Raw genomic sequence first — 21,583 nt, forward strand, 5'->3', positions numbered from 1 at the left:
AATTCCTAGATCTACAAAAATTGATGTAATTTTGATAACAAAATGTATATATCGATTTGGAAGAAATAACATCTTTAATATGTTGAGTCTTCTGATCCATGAATACAGTACAGCCCTCCATCATTTAGATTTTCTTTAATTTCTTTCAGCAGTGTTTTGTAGTTTTCAGTATACAAGTCCTGTACATATTTAATAAGATTTATACCTAAGTATTACATTATTTGAGAGATTTTAAGTAATACTTCATTTAAAATTTTTGTTTCTACATCTTCTTTGCTAGTATATATAAATGCAATGAATTTTGTATATCAATCTTGTCCTGTGACCTTGCTGACTCATTTATTAGTTGTCAAGAGTTTTATAATGCATTCCTTTGATTTTTCTACATTGACAATCATGTCATCTGAAAATTGGGACATTTTTAAGTCTTCCTCCTCTATTTGTGTACCTTAAAGATTTTGTAGAAATCTCCAGCTTAACTATCTGAGTTTGGAGATTTTGTTCAGGATTTTTAAACTTTGAATTCAGTTTCCTTAATAGTTATATAGCTATTCAAATTATTTTGTATTGTGTAAGCTTGTGCTTTGCAAGAAGTAGGTCCATTTCATCTAAAGTTGTCAAAGTTACGCTTGTGGAGTTGTGCATAATATCGTCATATCATCCTTTGATATCCACAAGATCTATGATATTCCATTTTATTCCTGCTATAATTTGTCTTTTCCCTCTTTTGTTGATATTTATATTTATTGAAAATACCAATTAAATAAAGAAGAAATTTAAGAAATAATGATATAGCTACTAACCCTTTTATAAATACAATATGAACAATTTGTCAAAACATGACAGGTCAAGTAACTTTATTATAAAATCGAAGAATCATAGAGTTGGTGAGATTAATAGAAGTTAGTTCAAACTCTTAGAAACAGGTTTAACATTAAGACTTCTGTGAGGGATTCATTTTTATCCAATTACAATTAATTATACATTTTTTTTTTGTCACCATTCTAACACCGCTATTAAAATGTGAGAGAAATCCACTAGGACATGTATTTATTAATGAATCAACCCCAACAACTAGTGAATTGCTATTGAATGAGCTGAGAAATGAATCACCAACCAGTAAAGGAATCATTTGTATAACTTCCCTGACCTGGCAGACAATGAGGTGGGAAGGGAGAATCACCTACTAATTCCTGCTTGAACACTTCCGTAAGAGATAATACACTGCCTCCTGTGAAAAGCCTTTTCTGTTGTCAGGCACCCCGATATAATTACATCTTTTCTAGTATAGAATCAGTGTCTCCATATTTTTCCAGCATGGAATTTTGATGATAATATGTCTTACTACTTATACTTCTTCGTGATAATTAAACTTTAAGTAGTGGAAACAAGTACCATCGATTCTGCACTTCTTTTCACATCCCCTTTTCCTGTTTGTAATCATGAAGTCAGTATAAGTTTTCTTGAATCCTTTAATAGCATCCTATGTGCATACTTCAAGGCCCCTATTATCTGATCATCTTCACACTGGATGGTTTCAATTTTCAAATGTTTCTGTGAACATGGGAATTAAATGTTCAGGAAATACCACAGTACTCTAAAATGTGATTAGACCATCACAATATTCAGTGTCATTTTCTTTTTGTTTTTGCCTGCATAACAGATTTATATAGCTTAAGAATTTTTGTAGTTTAGTTTTTATCTTTTAGTCTTGTATTGATCATGTGTGAGAAAAATGACTATGGAGTTTGTCAAATCAGTCATTGGTAAAGAATTTCTGTTCCAAGGGGCTGTATCATATCATTCTTCAACTCATAGCTCTGCTACTTACAGTGTAATACTAAGCAAAGTACCTTAAACCTGGACTTCAGTTTTCTCATCAACCAAAATAAGAATAATAACTATTATATAGAGATATTTTGAGACTTACATAAAACAACACATATACAGAATGCTCAGAACCTGGGACACATTATGTTCAACACACGGTACCCCCTTTCCAGCCAGTTTCCCATTTTCTTAAATGTGCTTTATTTATACTACATGCTCAGTAAATTTATGTTGAATGAATAAATGAATAGAATGGTAAGATCTTAATTTTAGAACTTTGACGGTAGGATTTTGAAAAGAATTAGGTTGTGTTTTTCCAAAATTATATCTTTTTAAAAATGAAAGTTATTTCATACTCATTGTTTTCCACTGACAACAATCAATGGAAAAATTATAGCATTTAGAAAGGTAGAAACTGGTTTGATTGATGATACAGCTATAGATAAAGGTGATCATTTTCTTCCTGATGATACACCTGGCTGGCGCTGGCATTAATTATTCCATGAAATGCCAAGAATTGGCATCTGCACAGAAGACTCTTGGCTGTTTTCTCACCTGGCACCTACGGGAAATAGAAAATATGAAATTCTAAGTTGTTCCCTCTCACCACAGTGATGAACTTATGCTCGCTTGTTGTTTTCCCCCACTGGTGTGTTAGAATTAAACTTCCTGAGGAAACATCTACAAAACTACAGAGGTATCAAAAGAAAACTGTAGTTTACATTATAGAGATTCATGTTGCAACATTTGTGTTTTTAAAAGCAAATACAATCTTTTTCTTCAGTCCATGTCATTTCCTTATACGAATGGCCTTCCTAGATGCAGTCTGTATGGTAATATCGTCTTCTGGGCTGCTAAATTCTCCAACACAAGGCAACTGAATTAGTTGTTTCATTTTATAATTCTTAACCAAGACAGCAACTCAGATTCTAAACAAGATGCCGAGTTGGGGTTCAGTATTATTTTAATGAGATTTACCTCCCAATCCTCTGAGAGAATACTTAGAACTTTAATAGTCTGAACCGAAGGAAGCTGTATTGCAGTCTGTTCTAGGAAGGAGCAAGTGATCAAAATAAGTTTCAAATGTAATTTTAAAACTGAATTAGCTATTAGATAGAAAATGCCAGCCTGCTCATTTGGTGACAAAAATTATGATAGAAAAAATTTCTCTATCCTTGAAAACATTAGAAATCAGAGTTAGCCTGACTGTTATATTAAACCATTTTAAAAAGGATACTTGTCCTGATGCTTTCTTAAATTTATCAATATTTAGTTCTTTCAAAAGCTAAAAATGAGTATTTTAAGCCATTCTTCATTGTTGGGCAAGTTCCTCTCTGGGAGGTATGATAAAGTTTCCTTTCATGTTAGTAGTCTTATATGCTTTAAAATGATATAGAAACAATAGTAAAATCTATGTTTTCATATGTTCACCTTATTAATTACTAAGAGCATAGAGGTTATTTTGTGTATTTAAACAGATTTATCTGATCTGTGATAACTGTAAGAATGTATCCATAAAGAAAAACAGAATTTTGCTGCCTAGCACAGTTTGGAAATTCTCAAAGAGCCCTATGTAATAGAACAGGGTAGATTCCGCATCCAGGAATTCGCATCGCTTCAGCCGGGATGTTTACCTGCCTGCCTTTGGCCTGTGTACTGGGTAGAGAGCACGCCCCTGAGACTTTCGGTGGCAGAATCATTCCTACTCTCATTTTGATAAAACTGCCTAAAAATATGTGTGTAATTGTTCAGATGAGCTTTCTTTAAGAGAGAAATCTTTATCTAAATATAGATCAACATGTTGCAACTTAGTTCTTCTCAAGTATTTTTAGTTTTTGGATATCATCTCACATATAATTCTGATTTTACAGATTTTTATGTTCAGTTGTAATAGTAAAACAAAACTTAATAAGGAATTATCATTCTTTCTTAGAATAAAGAATTCTAAACAGTACATTTTGTTACAGTCAAATTAATCACTCATTGATTTTATGCTGTATCATGCATGTTAACTGAAACGTAAAGAATACAAAAAGTATCCTAAACATAGAATTTTATAAGATATGGTCCCTTAATTACATAATGCTTGGATTTATAGTATCTTATTTTGCACTGGTCAGCTTTATAATTTACCAGCAGAATTATAAAAACACGTTTGTATAATCCCTACTGCCCAGCTTTGGAATATGAGGAGCTTCGAGGTCACAGCTCTGTCCTAACATTTAAAAAGCAGAACAGACTGGAAAATCAACAACCCTTCCTAGGTCCATAAGAAACAGGAGGACACAGGACAAACTGCCTACCCAAGATCGGAAAGACAAATGAACAGTGAGTCAAAGCCTATCAGATCAGGGACTCAAGAGCAGACACCACCACAGGAACCAGTGCCCGGAAAGGAGAACCTGAACTGTCATTGATGAATTACTGGAAGCCCAGGGTGGACAGGCCCAGAATTTATAAACTTCAGGGGGACCCAGTTATTGGGCTACCCCTACAATATTGTGAGATTTACCTCCATGAGTTCAACCAGGTTCCACAGTAAATACTGGAGAAAAATCTACTCATGCTTCCAACAGGAGGAGGGGAAAAGGAACCATTTAGAAATATGCTGGAGCACTCTGTTTTCCTAAGAAGGCCTGCCCTGGGGAGAAACTCATTAATGCAAGCCTAAACCGACGGGGCATTGCCAGAGCCTAACTGGCCTAGTAGAAGGGAAATACCCAGTGTTAGCCTCCTCTAGTCATCTTGTTCCACCTAATGGGGGAGAAAACTGAGAAACACGTGTGACGTTTATAGCCAGAGGCTCATTGAAGACTAAGACATAATCACAAAACTATAGAATATTTCCCCTTCTCCCACATTATAAAGGGCTATTTACAGAAGCTTTTTTTTTTCAACCAAGAGTATCATGAGCAGCTATCAAGAAAAAATTATAAGACATACCAAAAGGCAATAAACAAACACAATTTGAAGAGACAGAGCAAAACATGGCAGAGATGTTGAAATTATCTGACAAGGAACTTAAAATAACTATGATTAATATGCTGTCACCTCTAATGAATAAATTAGACATGATTCAAGAACAGATGGGAACTGTAAGTAGAGAGATGGGCATCCTAAGAAAGAACCAAACAGAAATACTAGAGATTAAAAACTCCATAACAGAAATGAAGAATGCCTTTGATGAGCTTATTCATAGTCTGGATACAGCTAAGAAAAATATCTGAGCCAGAGGATATTACAACAGGAACCTCCAGAACTGAAAAGCAAAGAGAACAGAGACTGACAAAACCACAACAGACTATCCAAGGATTTTTAGAACAAAAGGTGTAACATATGGGTAATGGGAATACCAAAAGGAAAAGAAAGAATAAAGAACAGAAGAAATATTTGAAACAATAATGACTGGGAATTTCTACAAATTAATGTTAGATACAAAACCACAGATCCAGAAAGCTCAGAACATGAAGTAGGATAAATACTTTAAAAAAAAAAATTACACCTAGGCACATCATTTTCAAACTATAGAAAACTCAAATATAAAGTTAAATTCCGAAAAAAGAGGAAAAAACACAGAGGAACAAAGGTAAGAATTACAACTGACTTCTCAGGCATCATGAAAGCAAGAAGAGAGTGGAATGGAATATTTAAAAGATTGAGGGGAAATGAACAAAACATACAAACAAACAAAACGAACAAAAACTACTAATCTAGAATTCACACTGTGTAAAATTGTCTTTCAAAAGAGAAGAAACACTTTCTCATAGAAACAAAAATTGAGGATATATTCGCTAGTTGACCGACCTTGCAAAAAGTGTTAGAAGTTTTTTAGAGAGAAGGAAAAAGATCAGAAACTCAGATCTACATATATATATATATATATATATATATATATATATGCAATGAAGAAGGTAAAATAAAAACTTTTTTCTTAATCTAACAGATAATAACTTTGTTCAAAATAAAATAGCAACAATGTATTCAGCTATATGTTTATATATCATATATGTACATACATATATATGCTCATGTATGCTTATATATGTGAAGTGAATGGCAGCAATGGTACAAGTGATGGGAGGAAGGAATTAAGATTATCTTGTTATTGTAAGGAACTCACAGTACCCATGAAGGTGCATAGTATTATTAGAAAATGAACTTAGATTATTTGTAAATGTATAATGTAAATTCTAGGGCAACCATTAAAAAAAGTGAAAAAGTGTATGTATATATTATATAATCTGATATGCTAAGAAAGGAGAGGAAATGGAATCAAATAGGAACACAGAACAAGAGTAAGGAAATAAGGAATAGTAACAGATATGGTAGATATTAATCCAGTTCTCTCATTAATCACTTTGAACATCAGTGGTCTAAATGCACCAATTAAAATACAAAAATTGTCAGAGTGGATCAGAAAAACAAGACTTGTATGTTGTTACAAGAAACCCGCTTTAAATACACAGGCATTTATAGATTAAATATGTAGAGGAATATATACCATACTTACATTAAACAAAGGAAAGCAGGAATAGGTATATTAATTTTAGACAGAGCAGACTTCAAAGCAAAGAAAGTTATCAGGGATAACTAAAGATATTACATAGCAGTAGAGGAGTCAGTTGTCCAAGAAGGCATAACAGTTCATAATGTATGTGCCTAACAACAGAATGCCAAACTTCGCATGACAAATCTAATAGAATTGCAAGGCGAATTGATGAATCTATTCTCATAGTTGGGGACTTCTGCACTTCCCTCTCAGAAGCGGATAAGTCCAGCAAGCAGAAAATCAATAAGGACATAGTTGAACTTCATAATTCTTGTTATCCTGGAAATGGATGAAGAATTTAAGTAATAAAATATTTTTTTTTAAATTGCCCGGGAGGTAGTTAGTATTTAATGCAACTTAACATTTAATTTCTGTAACTTAAATTAATTCCAAATTTTCCACTTTTTACCCTATTTTTGTTTCACAATTTTCTCATCTCTAAAATGAGGATAATAATTACAATGATTAATAACTTTTGCTTTAGGCAGCATTTCTCAAGCCAAGCTGTACTGCAGAATAATAAACTTTCTAAATTCCCTACCAAGACCTGAGAAGCAAAGATGAGAGGAGAGAAGAAATAAATCACATTGACCAAACAGGTGCTGGGAGGAGAAAATGTGTGTAATGATGTTTTATTTTGTCATTGAATTTGAGACTAAAGATCAGATTTGGGGAGAAATAAACAAGTAATCCATGGAAATAGCTGTGTATAACAAAGGGAAATATTCTATTTTAATGTTGCTGTCAGGATAATACGGTAAAATTTTGAATATTACATGATATGGCAAGTTCACTGTAATTTTGGATTGCATGCCTTAAAGTTGACTAGTTTCCTTTTTTTCTCTACCATAAATTGGGAAATGTTTTCCAGGTACCTCCACTGGGCGCTGTGATTTTAAATTCAATCTTTGTTCCTAGAAGCAGAAGCAGGATGACGGCTGTGACTGGAATCTGAAAGCTAGCAGCTTCCCTGCTATAGGCACAGAGCCAGCTGCTGATCACACTTTGCAAAATTCAGCTGGTCATTACATCTTCATAAAGAGCTTGTTCCCTCAGCAGCCCATGAGAGCAGCCAGAATTTCAAGTCCAGTCATAAGTAGAAGCAGCAAAAACTTCAAAGTATGGAAAAAACAAAAATATTCTGAGCAGCTCCTGATAGAGTCAAATACAGAAAATGAAATGGTCAGGGCCAGACCAAAGATGCATTTGAATTTATTCAACTTGGGATATGTGAGGGAGAGAGAAAGTGAATTTAAAAAGAGAGGGAAGGATCGTTGGAACTATTAAGAAGAATTTATTCTGGAAACCATTGGAAAATTTCATGGTCATTATCCACAACCCTGGATAATACAAAAGGAGTATAATACCAATTGTTTCCACCCAGGAAGTTTAGTACATATTGGAAATATAGGAATTTCACCATCAGAGAAAAAAAAAAAGGAAATAGTTAAATATGTGCAAGAATTAATATTAGAGATAATTGGAGCTACAATAAAGTGATTAAAGAAGTCTTCATGGAAAAGGAAAGACCGAACTTGACCCTTAAAAAAGTAGAATGATTTCTATAGGCGGGAAGAAAAAATGGTTTGGTCATTATCCTGTGGCTCTTTGGGCTAAACAGCCTCATGTGGAATTTTCAGGGTCCTCCACATTCCTTTATTTATTGTTTGCTTGAATGTTTTTATTCTGCAAAGGATTTGACTCACTAGGTTAGGAACTAAACTTACTTTGCATATAATATAAATTAAGCCATCGAAGGTGACTTCCCAAGAATCTTGCTTATGAGAGATTGATACATAAATAATTGTGCCATTTATCTATATTTACAATGAGAAATGCAGTCTCCATACAATCCGAACACATGGATTCTGAGTAGTGTGTTACCCAAAGTTTGAGCACTGAAAGAGAAGCAAATTACATCCAGAAAGTTGCTACCTGATCAAGGAATCAGGCTGGGAAGCAATAGCATGATTTAAATCTTTATTATCTTTGAATTCTAATATCCTCATGTACCTTTCTCCACAATAGAGAGAGCCCTAACCCTGGGAAGGAGGCATATTAAGTCTTTGCTCAAAGGCTCCCTAATTATTTCTGCACCTATTACACATCCTTGTTCTTCTGTTCATACTGACCAGCCTTCACATCCTACCACCTTCACTGTCTTAATACATGCTGTCTGAAGATTTTTTCTGTCTGTGCTTAAGTTGATTTCTTACCTTAACTCTCAGATAGTAATCTTATCTCTTTTATCACTTCAGGCACATTTGATAGACAAGAATTATGCCACCTGGTTTCGCAGGTTTTTCTGCAAGAAAGTGACATGTTCAGATCAGAGTTTTAGAGAGATAACTCAGTCAGCAGTCCAGAATGGATGTAACAAATCATACAGGATTATATTAAACTTTAATAGGTTTGGTTAAAAAATTGACTTTTAATCATATATATTTTATCTGTTTTTGCTGTTTTCCATATTACTTGGTACTATCTCAAAAATAAAACCCAAACACAGTAGATTTTATATACGTTAAGTGTCTATAAATCTATCTCTAGATATCCATAGAGTCTCTGAAAAATGCAAATTAGTTCTCATCTTAGAAAAAAATTAAACATGAAACATATAAATTCTGGTTTGACTTCTAAACTTTTTCTCTTTAGCCACTTTCTCTGAAAATGTTCAGATTTTTTTTTTTTTCTTACCCTGTGGTAACCAAGGCTTTCATCCAATTCCATGTTTCCCTGGTCCTAGCAGAGTCCCCAGCATTTTAAACATCTATGTAAGAATAATGAAGTATGCCTAGAAGAAATGTCAAAAATTAATGACGAATGGTTTCTTTTATGAATATTTATGATATAGATCCAATACAAAGAAGTAAGGAAAGGTCATGCTGAAAATGATTGGATCTCTTATATTAAAAATGTGTTTATCAGATAAGGAGCGTGACCTCCCAAATTTTCACGAAAATCTTCTCTGTCACTTGACCTTGTGAGATACCTTCAAACAGAAAAAAAAATCAAATTGGAGATTTTCCTTCCTTTTGAGAAATGGATGATCAGAGGGATGCAGACAGAGATTGATGAGGGAAGAGATCAAACCTCTGAGTAACTCAAAACTTTCCAGTGAAAATGCCTCTTTCAAAGAATTCAACACTTAGCAGATCTTTATTCACTCAGGTCATCCTGTGATTAGGTTATGTTGTCATCAAGTGTTCTCTGCAGGAATGGGGGTGTTTAGATGTTTGTTTGCATGTTAACTCAATACCACCGTCAGTCACAACGTGGTCAAATGTTTTACTGTGACGTAAAACATATACCTCATATTTTGGGCACAAATGTGAAGATAAAACAAGGCAGACCACTGGGCAGATCATGTCTGTGACTTAGAAGGGATTCAGATAAATACGTGCTGTGCCTATCAGATAGTTGCCACTCATGCTTGCGATGCTGCCCAAGAGGGTGACCCTCCAGCCCTTTCACTTCTCACTCTAATGAGTTAGGCTACCCTGGTTTTACTGGTCCTCTCTGCATGATTCACAGCAGTCATGGAGCTCATCTTTTCCAACATTAATTGGTTAATCAATAGAAGAAACATTTTGGATCGTAGAATAATACCTTAAGATTTCATCAGCTGGAATATTTGAGTAGACACTTCACATGGCTTGATCTTTGTGGTATGCGTTACATATATTGTTTAGTCACATTCTTTATCCTTTAAACATGTTCATTTTACTTTCTCTAGAGGAGGATATTTATTACTGCTACTGTTTCAATAATGCCTTTTTCCTCTGGGAAGATCACCCCCTTTATAGTTTTCTCTCGTTCATGCAAATGACAAGAAAAAAGCTTACAAAAACCCTCTGAGTTCCTATTATTTCTAACCTGTACTGTTCTTTCTCCTAGAATTTTCCCTGACTTTTCCCTTCTATGTAACAATCCCTAAACATCTGGTCAACTCCCATCTTTGAAACGCTGCAGTGTTAATCCATGAAAATACTTTTATTAATTTTTACTCAGGCAAAGACTCCCAAGGCTGCTCTTCTAAAGCATGTTTCTAGCATTTCAAGTAAAATTCAGATAATTGCTGTTCTGGTGGCTTTGCTATATATAGTAGAGCCCCAAGGAGTTCGTAGTAATGAAATGTGTTTCAAGTACAAGAATGTGGGAATAAGCAATAGAGTACTCAGCTATTTTGAAGAAAATGACTTAATTTTCATGAGATTAAAGTGATGATCTTTCGTTCCTGCTATTTCTTAATTATGAAAAGTCTTTATATAATGCATCACTTTTTATTCATATTTTATTCCTCTGATAGTGGACTTTAAGTGTTTATCAAGAAATCCTGTTTTTAGAAATCACAGAAAGTAAACTCTGCTCATTTTTTTTTTTTGACTAAATTTCTACTTTATCCGTATCGTACTGTCTTCCATCTATAGCAACATGTGATTTAAGGCTGGCCTGATTTCACTGTTAGAGTTCTCACAAAGCAATAGAACATGTAGATCTTGTTTTCTATCTGGAATCTGTTAATAAAGAAGAAAGCAATATAATTGAAAAGAAAATGAAATTAATTGTACTATTTATATAGAATATTCTTATTCTTGATTACAGATAATTTTTCATTATCACGTGTATGGAAATGGCTTTGGGGCACTCACCTTGATCCAGGTATCAAACCAAACGAAGGTCCTGTTTAACCTCACTGTAGAACGAGACAATTTCTGGCAGAAGAAAGAGCTGTTCCTATCTGGTGATGAGAATTTCCAACTCCAAGGTGAAGGTGGGGCTGGGAAAGGACACCGCGGTGACATTGCATTGGATGATGTTGTGCTTACAAAGAGTGGTCTGCCATCATGTCACTCCACGAAAGGAGAACTCACAATGCCTCTTCCCACAGGTACCTTTAATTTGTGTTTTGTATTTTTACAAGGTGAAAAGTGGGGAGGAAGAAAGGAAATGGAAAAAAGAATGACATAAACAACTAGTAATTTACTGCTTCCATAATGAAAACAATCTTTTGAATCTAAAAAAAATTATCTTTTAAGCTTTTTTCATAAAATTGTTTTCCAAATTTTCTCCAAGCTTCAGTATATTTACCAGTTCCTGAGTTCTTTATTTAGTCAACTTCTTCTTAGATCTGATATAGAATTTAATCCTTAACAAATATCAGTTCACTCAATAAAATATAAGTAGTCAAGGGCTGAATTATTTAATTTTAATTAGACATTACTGTGGTTATGCTATTTATTTTATTCTTTTTAGGCCTATGGACATTTCAATTTGAGTGATTGAGTTTATATGTTTAAATAGTTCAGGTGATTGAATATGTTCATCTACCCTTTTAATCTAAAATATCTTTTAGTAATTTGTCTAAAGAATTATATTAAAGTTTTTAGTTGGTAGATGTTCATTATAATATATACAGTGAAAATGTGAGAAGTGGAAATAGCAAGCACCATTAATACACATAATATACTAGAGTTACGAGATGAAAATAAATGCAATATATATTATTAAAATGACAAAAGAGCAAATTTCATCGTTTTATAATATGACATATTAACATGTAAACCATAACTTTAACATAGGAAACAAAATTGCTGTTTCTTTCGTAGCTAAATTATTTCTCTTATAGTTATTGAAAACAAAAGTGCTTTAAAAAGAATGAATTTGTTTACTCTGGCTTTTAAGATGGAGGATGAAGTGGGGAACGTTGCAATTTCTGCCTTTACTTCCCCACTCATTTCAAAGGGAGTATTTTAATTTAGTAATAAAAAATAATCTCATAGCATATAAATAGTGAAGGAGCCAAAGTTTTATGTTGCACCACTGCAAAGTTTAAAGAGCAGCTACTAAGTAGGATGCAAGAGGAATAAGCTAATCTTATCGGGAATTTTAAATTCTTAAATCTGTGAAATCTTGAATAAAGTTACTTTTTAAAAATTTCCAAAAGAAAATTAAAAAATATCGATAAAGAGGTACAAAAAATATCTATCAGTTGTTAATTAAGGGCACATACTAATAATGCTAGAGTTCTTTGTATATTCTTATGAGAATTGAGATAGTGTATTAAAATTTTTGGTGAATGAAACAATAAAAAAATCTCAGCTCTTAGGAATAACTCAATATGGTAAGGGGGAGTAGGAAAAACACCTCAAATAACTCTAATATTAGGTAGGATATAATTAAGTGCCAGAAGAAATATACCAATACTTATGAAGGTGCAGAGAAGATGAAGAAAAATAGCAAAGCAAAAAAATAAATAAAAAATAAAAGATAAATTAAAAAATAAAAAAATAGTTGTTTATTTATATCATTTATAGCATTCCAAAAATTGACGTGAAATAATTTAGTAGTTGCATAGCTATCTCAGCTGTGATGCCTACATTCAAATGCAGCAGATGAAAAATAAATGCTTATGGAGTTAACATTCTTATAAACTATTCGAGATACTTCTAACGTGCCTCCGGAAACCAAAAATATATACCTTTTGCTTGGTAAAAGTGAAAAGCTATACTTTGTTTAGACTTAAACTGTGAAATATTTCTGAAAAACTATGTCAATATGAGTTCACAGAAATTTGTTGGTGTCTCAGACATTTTAAACGAAGGCTATATTTATATATATATTTTGGGGAGGGGTGGGATATTCTGAACAAAATGAAAGCCAAACTTGTTTCCTTTGATCTTCATGAAAGCTGGTGTGGAGTTCACTGATATCATGACATCTAAGAGAATTATAAAGAGAGTCACAAAAAGAAGCCACATATATAATTTTACATTTTCTATTAGTTAGGCTTAAATAAGTGACATTAATTTTAATAATTTCATTAATTCCACATATCAAAAATATCATTTTAATACAAAAGCAATATAACAATATTAATAAGACATTCTACATTATTGTTTCCATGTTGTCTTTAAGTCCTCCAGGATATATTTTGTCACAGCACACTTAGTGTGGATCAGTCACACTTCTGTTGCTCAGTAGCCACTGCAGCAAATGGCCACCCCAGTGGGCAGCACAGGTGATAAAGTGAACACTCTAGGGCACTTTTAGGCCTGTCTCTGACAATGGGGTTGCATTTGACAGAGTGAGATTTGTGAATTCCCAAGACTTGCAGTTATCTTCTAGTTTAAACAGAAGCACAGAAATGCAGCCCAGGTACCATGAAAGCACAGGTACAGTGTTCTAGTGGACGAGCTGCCAATCCCAGACTCCCTTCCCACTGGCTGTGTGCTGCACAGCTTCTCTGAGACTCAATGTCCTCATTGACAAAGCAGAGAGAATATCACTTATTCCTTAGGATCTTAGGCTTTTAAGAATAAAAGGAGGTAGTTGCCTATGCAGGTTGCCTAGTCCCATGGCTGGTGTATGGTAGACATTTATTCAATAAAATCATCTTAGTTTTATATAATCCTATATTTGGGGACATCTTCATCAATATTCCTTAGGTAGTATAGATATTTGAGAGTAAGCCTCTATTATTTGCATTTTTATTAAGACCATGTTTCTGCCATTTGTTTTGACAAAATTTTTTTCTTTCAGAGATTACAAGCATGTAATTATTTTATATCACATTCTAATCATTCAGTCTTATCATTTATTGATAACCTTTAATTATTTTTGATGTATCATGAATAACATATATGTACTGTGTATCTTTGAAATGTTTAATAATTCTTAATTTCTCATTACCACAAAAACACCTAACTTGGGACTTTCACAGATTGAAGGAGGGTCAATGACATTACGTTTCACAAGTACTGGTTACATCTGTTAAACTTTTGGAAATTACTCTAGTTCACGCAGACTTTTCATCTGCATTCATGTATGTAGGCTAACAGCTCCATCAAGGATAACTTAAAATAGAAAAGACAAGAGGAAGCAAAACATATATTTAGGAAGATGCAATTGAACTGAATTTAGAATCAGTGATTCTAATTAGTCAAATAAGACCCAGGGCTTTATTAGCAAAATTAATACTAAATTATTATTAAGTCTCTAGAAGTTATATTTAAGAGCTTATTTTGATGACAGTTTTGTTAATTACTAAGTAATGATAACAATAATTATTTAATGAATATTAATAATAAAAAGACAACCAAGATTCCTCTTTTAAATATCCATGTGCAAATTCAGCCAGTATCATATCTTCTGTTATTGGCAGATATTTAATAAAATCTCTAAGTATAATGAGAGCAAAGATCAGTCGTGTGTGTGTGTGTGTGTGTGTGTGTGTGTATTTTGTGTGTGTTGTATGTTAAGTCCCCACAGTTGTTTCCAAGGATGACTTATACAAAAGTTTTTTTGGCATATAACATGGTAATCAACTTTTGCTTAAGAAATGCATATAAGGCTGTGGGGGCTGAATGGATTAGCTCCCCTTCGAGGTCACACATTTCCCTGAATCTCTGGCAGTAATTCAGAAAGCTGCTACCTATGGAGCAGAATGAGGGCATCGCAGGCAGTCAGTGTCTGAGTTGGGGAAAGCTGTCTGCTCGTACTCAGCTCTATGATTTAGTGAACTCCGCACACAATATTTGGTGCAGAGGTCATGTATTTGAGGTTTAAAGTCATGAATTTGGATTTTTGCACTGCTTACTACCTATATAATCTGTCACCTGATCTATTTAACCTCCCTAATTCTTACCTTTCTTGTCTGTAAAAATGGGACAAGTGGAGCTTATTTCTGAGTGGCATGAAAAACAATTGAGATAATACACAGTATGTTTTAAACAATACTTGGCATGTAGTTGATTTTCATTTATTTTCCTTTTTTCTGCCGCTCCTCTTCCCTCTTGGGAGGGATTATAAAATCAAACTGTGTACAGTTGAAATTTGTTTAAAGCATATTGTCTACTTGCTATCTTTCCTTCGTCACATTTCATGCATTGCTCAAAGTAGCGGTTCAGATCCCTCCTGCCCTTCCTGTGCCCGTCAAAGAAATTGCTCTCATAGAAGACTCAAAATGCCTAATTGCTAATTTGCCGACTTCATTTATTATTTACAATAAGCAATAGAAAGGAAATAAATAGTGCTAAAATTCACAGAAGTTGATACCTCAGTTGGATATGACATGAGCAGGAAGTTGAAAGAAGTTAATTTTTAAATATAGAGGCATATACCTCACAGTGTTTTCCAAGTTAATGTTTTTCCGGTAAAACAACTCTTGGTTTTAATACTGATATTTATAGAATTCCTGAATCTATTCTTACTTTGTTTTTTGCGGGGGAGGGCAGGGTGCTAATATTGATATTGGAAAACATATTTCCATCCCCCAAAACTCAGAATACTATTCAAGCAATATATTACATAGGAAAATTGTCAGGTTTATTCCAAATACAACTGATAGACTAAGGGGTTTTGAAAATTTTATGCAGTGATCATAGATGTGTTATGGTCATGGCAGACATCCAGCAGCAAATGCACTGTGAGCCGTTACCGCATTGTGCGTTGGTCCCGAATATGTTTCCTCTGCGTCTTCCATATGCAGCCATATTTTTATTTAATGTGAATAACGAATGCCCCTAGAAACTGAGAAAGTGTCAAAGAAAATTGTGGAGAGCAAAGCAAAGCAAGTGAAAAAGAGATTACAGTGTAAAAGAAAAGAAAACATTTTGACCAAGGACATGCGGCTTTGATGAGGCAAATTTAAAAAATAATTGAAGAACTCTTAGAATATGTCACTGAGAGATTCACTACTAAGTTGTCTATGTAAACATGTGATGTTAGTCTAAGGAAAACCACCAGCAAATCAAGCCGGTAGACATCACTGGCTTCTAAGGCTTTGCTTTCAGTAGACACTTCTTCCTAGGTAACTACAGGTAATATTTGAATTATTCCTGAGAGCGATGGACTACTAGTATCTTCTAATGGTAACAGGTTTTCACTTCTTGCAAGTCTAATTAGATCATGCAAATAATGCAGATCAACACAGACAGTGAAAAATTAACCTAATAAGGTTTATTGAGCAAAGACTAGAAGGAGGCTTGGGAATTAGCCAATCATATATCAAAGAGCATCCTATAGGAAGGCAAATGTATTCGTTGGATGCTCTTGAATATCTGAGTATCTAACTCCCAAGCTTCCATCAAGTCTTTGCTCAATAAACCGTATTAGGTTAATTTTTCATTGTCTGTCTTTTTCTTTATGAGAAAGTCTAACAAACAAAACACTATATTTGTAATACCTTAAATAATATACATGTTTGTGTTTTTTATAAACTTGATCTTTACTGAACTATTTATATATGAACAAAGTTAGAAATTATAACATTATTGCATTATCTTGGCTGTCGAGCTAAAATTAAACTGTTTTTAATGTTTGAGCTCTCAAATATATTCCAGTTAAATAAAAACCAAGAAAGGTCATGTGAGAAACTATTTAAAATTGTTGAGTATAAGTAAGACAACACAGATTACATTTCTCTTGGAAGGAAAATATGATTGTGTGAAACTAACTGTATTTCATGTCCCAATGAATTTAATATGTTGGAAAATTTCAGCTTCGCTTGAAATGCCAATTGGCTGTACCCTACTTATGTAATAGTGGAGAGATATGCTGTTTGAAATATTTTAATTTTTAACTATATCACAGTTCCAAGAAAATGTCTTTCAATTTAGGATTTTTTTCCACATGAGCCATTTCTTTCATTTTGTGGAAAGAATATTAGGAATTAGGATATCCGTATGCTATTTTTAACTGATATTTGGGCTTTCCAAAGCACATTGTCTGCTTTAACAAACATATGGATAGATAACCAAACTAAAATAATCTATTCAAAAATCACTTAAAATTTCAAAATTGATGATGTAAAATTCTATGTCAAGATGCACATGTATTCTTTTTGAAATCTTTTTATCTAAAGAGATTTTAATAAAGGAAAAGGCTTAACATTTTTGGATTCAGTTTTCTTGGTAATATGTTTTCACCTATATTTCTGATCTTCTTTCTGAGATTATTTTCTTGTTTTCTAAAATATATAAGAAGTTCCTTTAATGATGCTCTCTCAGTTCTGATTAGATTAAATGCTTTAATAATCTCAACATAATATTTTAAAGGTGGTTGCATTGGATGTACAGATTTAGTTTGCAACTTTCTGTTAGATATTTTTGACAGACATTTTCCCACTGTCTCTTGGCTTGTATTGTGATCACGAAATCAGCTCTTAATCTAATTACCATTTTTTTTTTATAAGTAATGTTCTTTTACCACTCTACTCTTAAGATTTTCTCTTTTCCTCTGGTATTCCACTAAATCATGTGAATTAGGGTAGGCTTCCTTTTATTTATCTTGTTTGATATTCAATGAACTTTTTTAATCTGGGGATTGATGTGCTTCATGAATTCTGAAATATTCTAGGCTATTACGCCTTTGATTTTTGGTTTCCTTCATTCAATTTCTTTCTCTCCTTTGGATCTCTGGTAAGACTTAGGTTGGATCTTCTCATCTTTTCTTTTTAAAAAATGAAGAATAATTTCGATATAGTGAAATGTGCAGATTTTTGGTATGAAATACAATTAATTTTGACAAGTGCATAAATCAGTGTAACCCAAAACACATCAAAATATGGAACATTTCCATCACCCCAGAAATTGTCCTTGTTTACTTCTCAGTAATACTGCCTCCCATCCCTTCAGTCAGAGGAAACCAATGTTCCGATGTTTATCACCATGTATTAGATTTGCCTTTTTATCAATGGTGTGTCTGGCTCCTCTTGCTCAGTGTAAGGTTTTGGAAATTTATCCGTATTATTGAGTGTATCACTATTTTCTTTTTTTTTCAATTGATGAATAGTATTCTATTGTACATCAAAATGCGTTTGCTCACTCTGTTGACAAATAAGTTGTTTCAAATCATTGGATATTGTGAATTAAGTTGTTATGAAAATTCGTGTACACCTTTTCTCCTGTAAGTACCTAGAGGCGCAGTTGCTTGATTATACGGCAGATGTATGTCTCACTTTATAAGAAACAGTCAAACAATTTTCAATAATGATTGTATCATTTTACAATCCCAACAGCAATATATGAGATTACCAGTTGCTATTCATCCTCACTAATATTTGGTTTGTCTGTCTTTTTAATCTTAGCAATTCTAGTGCATATCAAATGAGATCTCATTGTGATTTCAGTTTACTTTTCCCTGATGGTTTTTACTTGTGCTTCTTGGACATCTGTATATTTTCCTCTGTGGCGTGCCTGTTTAAGCTGTTTTTTGTTTTGTTTTGTTTTGTTTTATTTTTTACCGACCCGTATGTTTAATATTTACTTATAGATATTCGTTATATACCCAGAATACAAAGATCAGCATATGTATGTATTGCGATTTTCTTCTCGGTGAACGTCCTAGTTCATTAATGATTTCATCTTATGATGAGAAATTCCAGTTTATCATTTTTTTCCTGTAATGGTTGCTGCTTTCTATGCCTCTCTGAGGAATCTTTCCTTATCCAAGGTCACAAAGATATTCTATGTTTTCTCACAAGGTTTAGAGCTTTAGTTTTTATATTTAGGACTCTGATTTATCATGAGTTGGTATCGCGTATGGTGTTCCAACATCATTTGTTGAAGTTACTTTTGTTTACCTATTCATTGCCTGGAAGCTTTGTCAAAAATTAATTAATCATATATGTTTATAGGTCTAAAACTGGTGCTTTGTTCTCTTCCATTGATCTATATATCTAATTTTACTACCTATTCTATGTCCTGTATGTTTTTAGAGTCTGCTGGAATAATGATAGTAATAGCATTGCATCTGTCAATTTGGGGAGAGTTGATATATGAACAATATTGAGTTTTCCTATCCATGGGTATGGCATGTCTCTCCAATTATTCAAGTATTCTATAATTTCTCTCGGTACTGCTTTGTAGTTTAATTATATAGATTTTTTTTCCATTTTAAACAAATTATCTCCAGCTTTTCATAGTTTAGTGCCATTGCTAGGTACTATTTTATTTTATCTTATTTTGCAGAAGTTCATTGCTAATACGTAAAACTACAATTGATCTTTGTATAATATTATATATTATGGTTTTGCAAAATTCACATAATAGTTCTAATAGTTACCTTTTCATAAGTTAGTTAGGACTTAAAATAATGAAACATGATAAAAGATAGTATTTTTCTTCCTTTCCAAACATCAAGTCTTTACTTACTTTTCTTGATGGCTTGGATATCTAAGACAGTATCAAAAATAAGTATTGAGCAGACACATTTGCCTTGCTTCTGATTTTAGGGGGAAGTATTTTGTCTTTCTCCAGTATTTTTAAGGTAGTAGCTTTCATCAATTCGAAGTTTTTTTCTATTTCTAATCTTTTAAGAGATTTAATTATGATTGGATATTAAATTGTGTCAAATGTTCTTTGTGAACATGAAGAAAATCATGTGATTTTTCTCCTTTACCAAATTGTGGGTATTACACTAACTGATTTTCAAATCTCGAAAGAAAACTTATATTCTTAGAATTAACCCCACTTGATTAGAATGTATTATTTATATATTGCTAGATTTTATCTGATAAATTTTTGTTGAGAATTTTTGCATCTATATTAATGAAAGCATTTTTATGTAACTTTTTCAATTTTTCTTATAATTACTTTATATTTCATGATATACAAAGCACATATATTAATATATTTATTTTGTTTCCTCTCTCAGAAATTTAAGTTGCATGGTGGCAGGCATTTTTTAAATTGCTTTGATTACTGCCTGACATGTAGTTGGAGCTCAATATGTCATTATTTCCTACATAAATTAATTATGCAGGAAAGGCAAAAGGAATTCCTACAGATATGGGTGTGCATGAGATCCAGAGGGCAATTAGCTGAGCCTGGGTGGGGTGTCATAAACTCCAGAAGCAATATCTTTAAGAAAGCACACAAGCATACAATTACATCATAGATTTAACTGTAGTTAGAGCAGTTTTACGTCTTAATTATACAAGCTAGTGAAAGAAAATGGGAAATCATTAAAAACAGAAAAAATAATTGTGTAAGAACTTAAATATAACAAACATATATGTGGTTAAGTCAAGGACAATATTTAGATAACTATAATAATATCAACTAAGTAAGAATTTAACCCTAAATTATAACAACTCTTAGATATATGAGGGGAGAGAGGTATATGTGTTGGAGAAGGGCGTAATATAAAACTTATGTCCTTATTCCCCAGAGATCTAGGGCAATAGATTATACCTAAACTTGAAAAATCAGGAATTAGTTTTATAAATAGTTTATTTAGACACATGCAGAAAGTATCAGACAAAATAGATGTAAGAATTAAAAATGAATTTATCCAAAGTATAGCAGTAGAGTTATTGTGGGATGAGATATGGGGTACTTAAAGTGGTATTCATTTTTTAAAACTCTATACCTGTATTATTTTAGTAAAAATGAAAATTACCTGGAAGGAAATTTATCTTGATAAGAGAAGTTATGTATAACGAATAGACAAGACTGGTCTAATATATATTTTTTAAATCATCAGTTTTCTCAAGGATGGAATTACCAGCCAGGCCATATATTTTTTATTGTCATTATAGTCCTCACAAATAATCTATAGCAAAATCATTAATGATGAAAAAAATGTATATTCTTGTGAATTAAAGTCCCCTGGCTAAATGCTTGCTCTCAAGTAGACTTTCAAAGATTAAAATTCTTAGAAAATCTGAATTTACTCTTTTGGGAAAAAATAAGCCATTGTTAAAATTTATGCTATTTTAATAGTACAGCAAAGTAGAAGTTGATTTTTTTCCCCCAGAAGGTTGCCTACTTGCATTTTAGCAAATATTTAAAGAATGAGGGAAAGCATTTCTATAAAACTTTATAAGGAAATGTCTCCTTATAAGTTTCTTCCATTTTTATATGAACTGTTATTCCTCACTTTGAGTTGCCCTAGGGTTGGAAGCCTGGAAATTATTCAGAACATTTTCCTAAAAATTATAAGGTCAATTAGCCAAGTAGCTTTGGCAGTTTTCACACTGTGGCTATCATCTAGACATCAAATGAAAATATAGGTCAGTGTGAAAACTGAAAATTTGGGATTTTCTATCAGTTAGATTTGCACTAAATATACAAGAACATAGTTTTATTAATTCAAAACAATATGTGACTGGCTTCTTTCTCCCTCCTGTTAAATACAGTCAAACTGAATGAAATGCAGTTCTTTACTCATCACTTAGCATTAATTACTCTTTGTATTGGG

At 32.8% G+C, this 21,583-nt stretch overlaps 1 protein-coding gene across 1 annotated transcript in view; it reads left to right on the forward strand.

Moving 5' to 3' along the window:
• The window catches only part of MALRD1 (MAM and LDL receptor class A domain containing 1), a 477,766-nt gene that overhangs the window by 188,540 nt on the left and 267,643 nt on the right, over nucleotides 1–21,583 (forward strand). Inside the window, 2 exon segments of the mRNA XM_039877626.1 lie at nucleotides 7,251–7,498; nucleotides 10,985–11,270. Of these exon segments, the coding sequence (XP_039733560.1) occupies nucleotides 7,251–7,498; nucleotides 10,985–11,270 (534 nt within the window).

Source organism: Pteropus medius, unplaced genomic scaffold (assembly GCF_902729225.1).
Source record: "Pteropus medius unplaced genomic scaffold, Ma_sr-lr_union100, whole genome shotgun sequence".
Taxonomy (NCBI): domain Eukaryota; kingdom Metazoa; phylum Chordata; class Mammalia; order Chiroptera; family Pteropodidae; genus Pteropus; species Pteropus medius.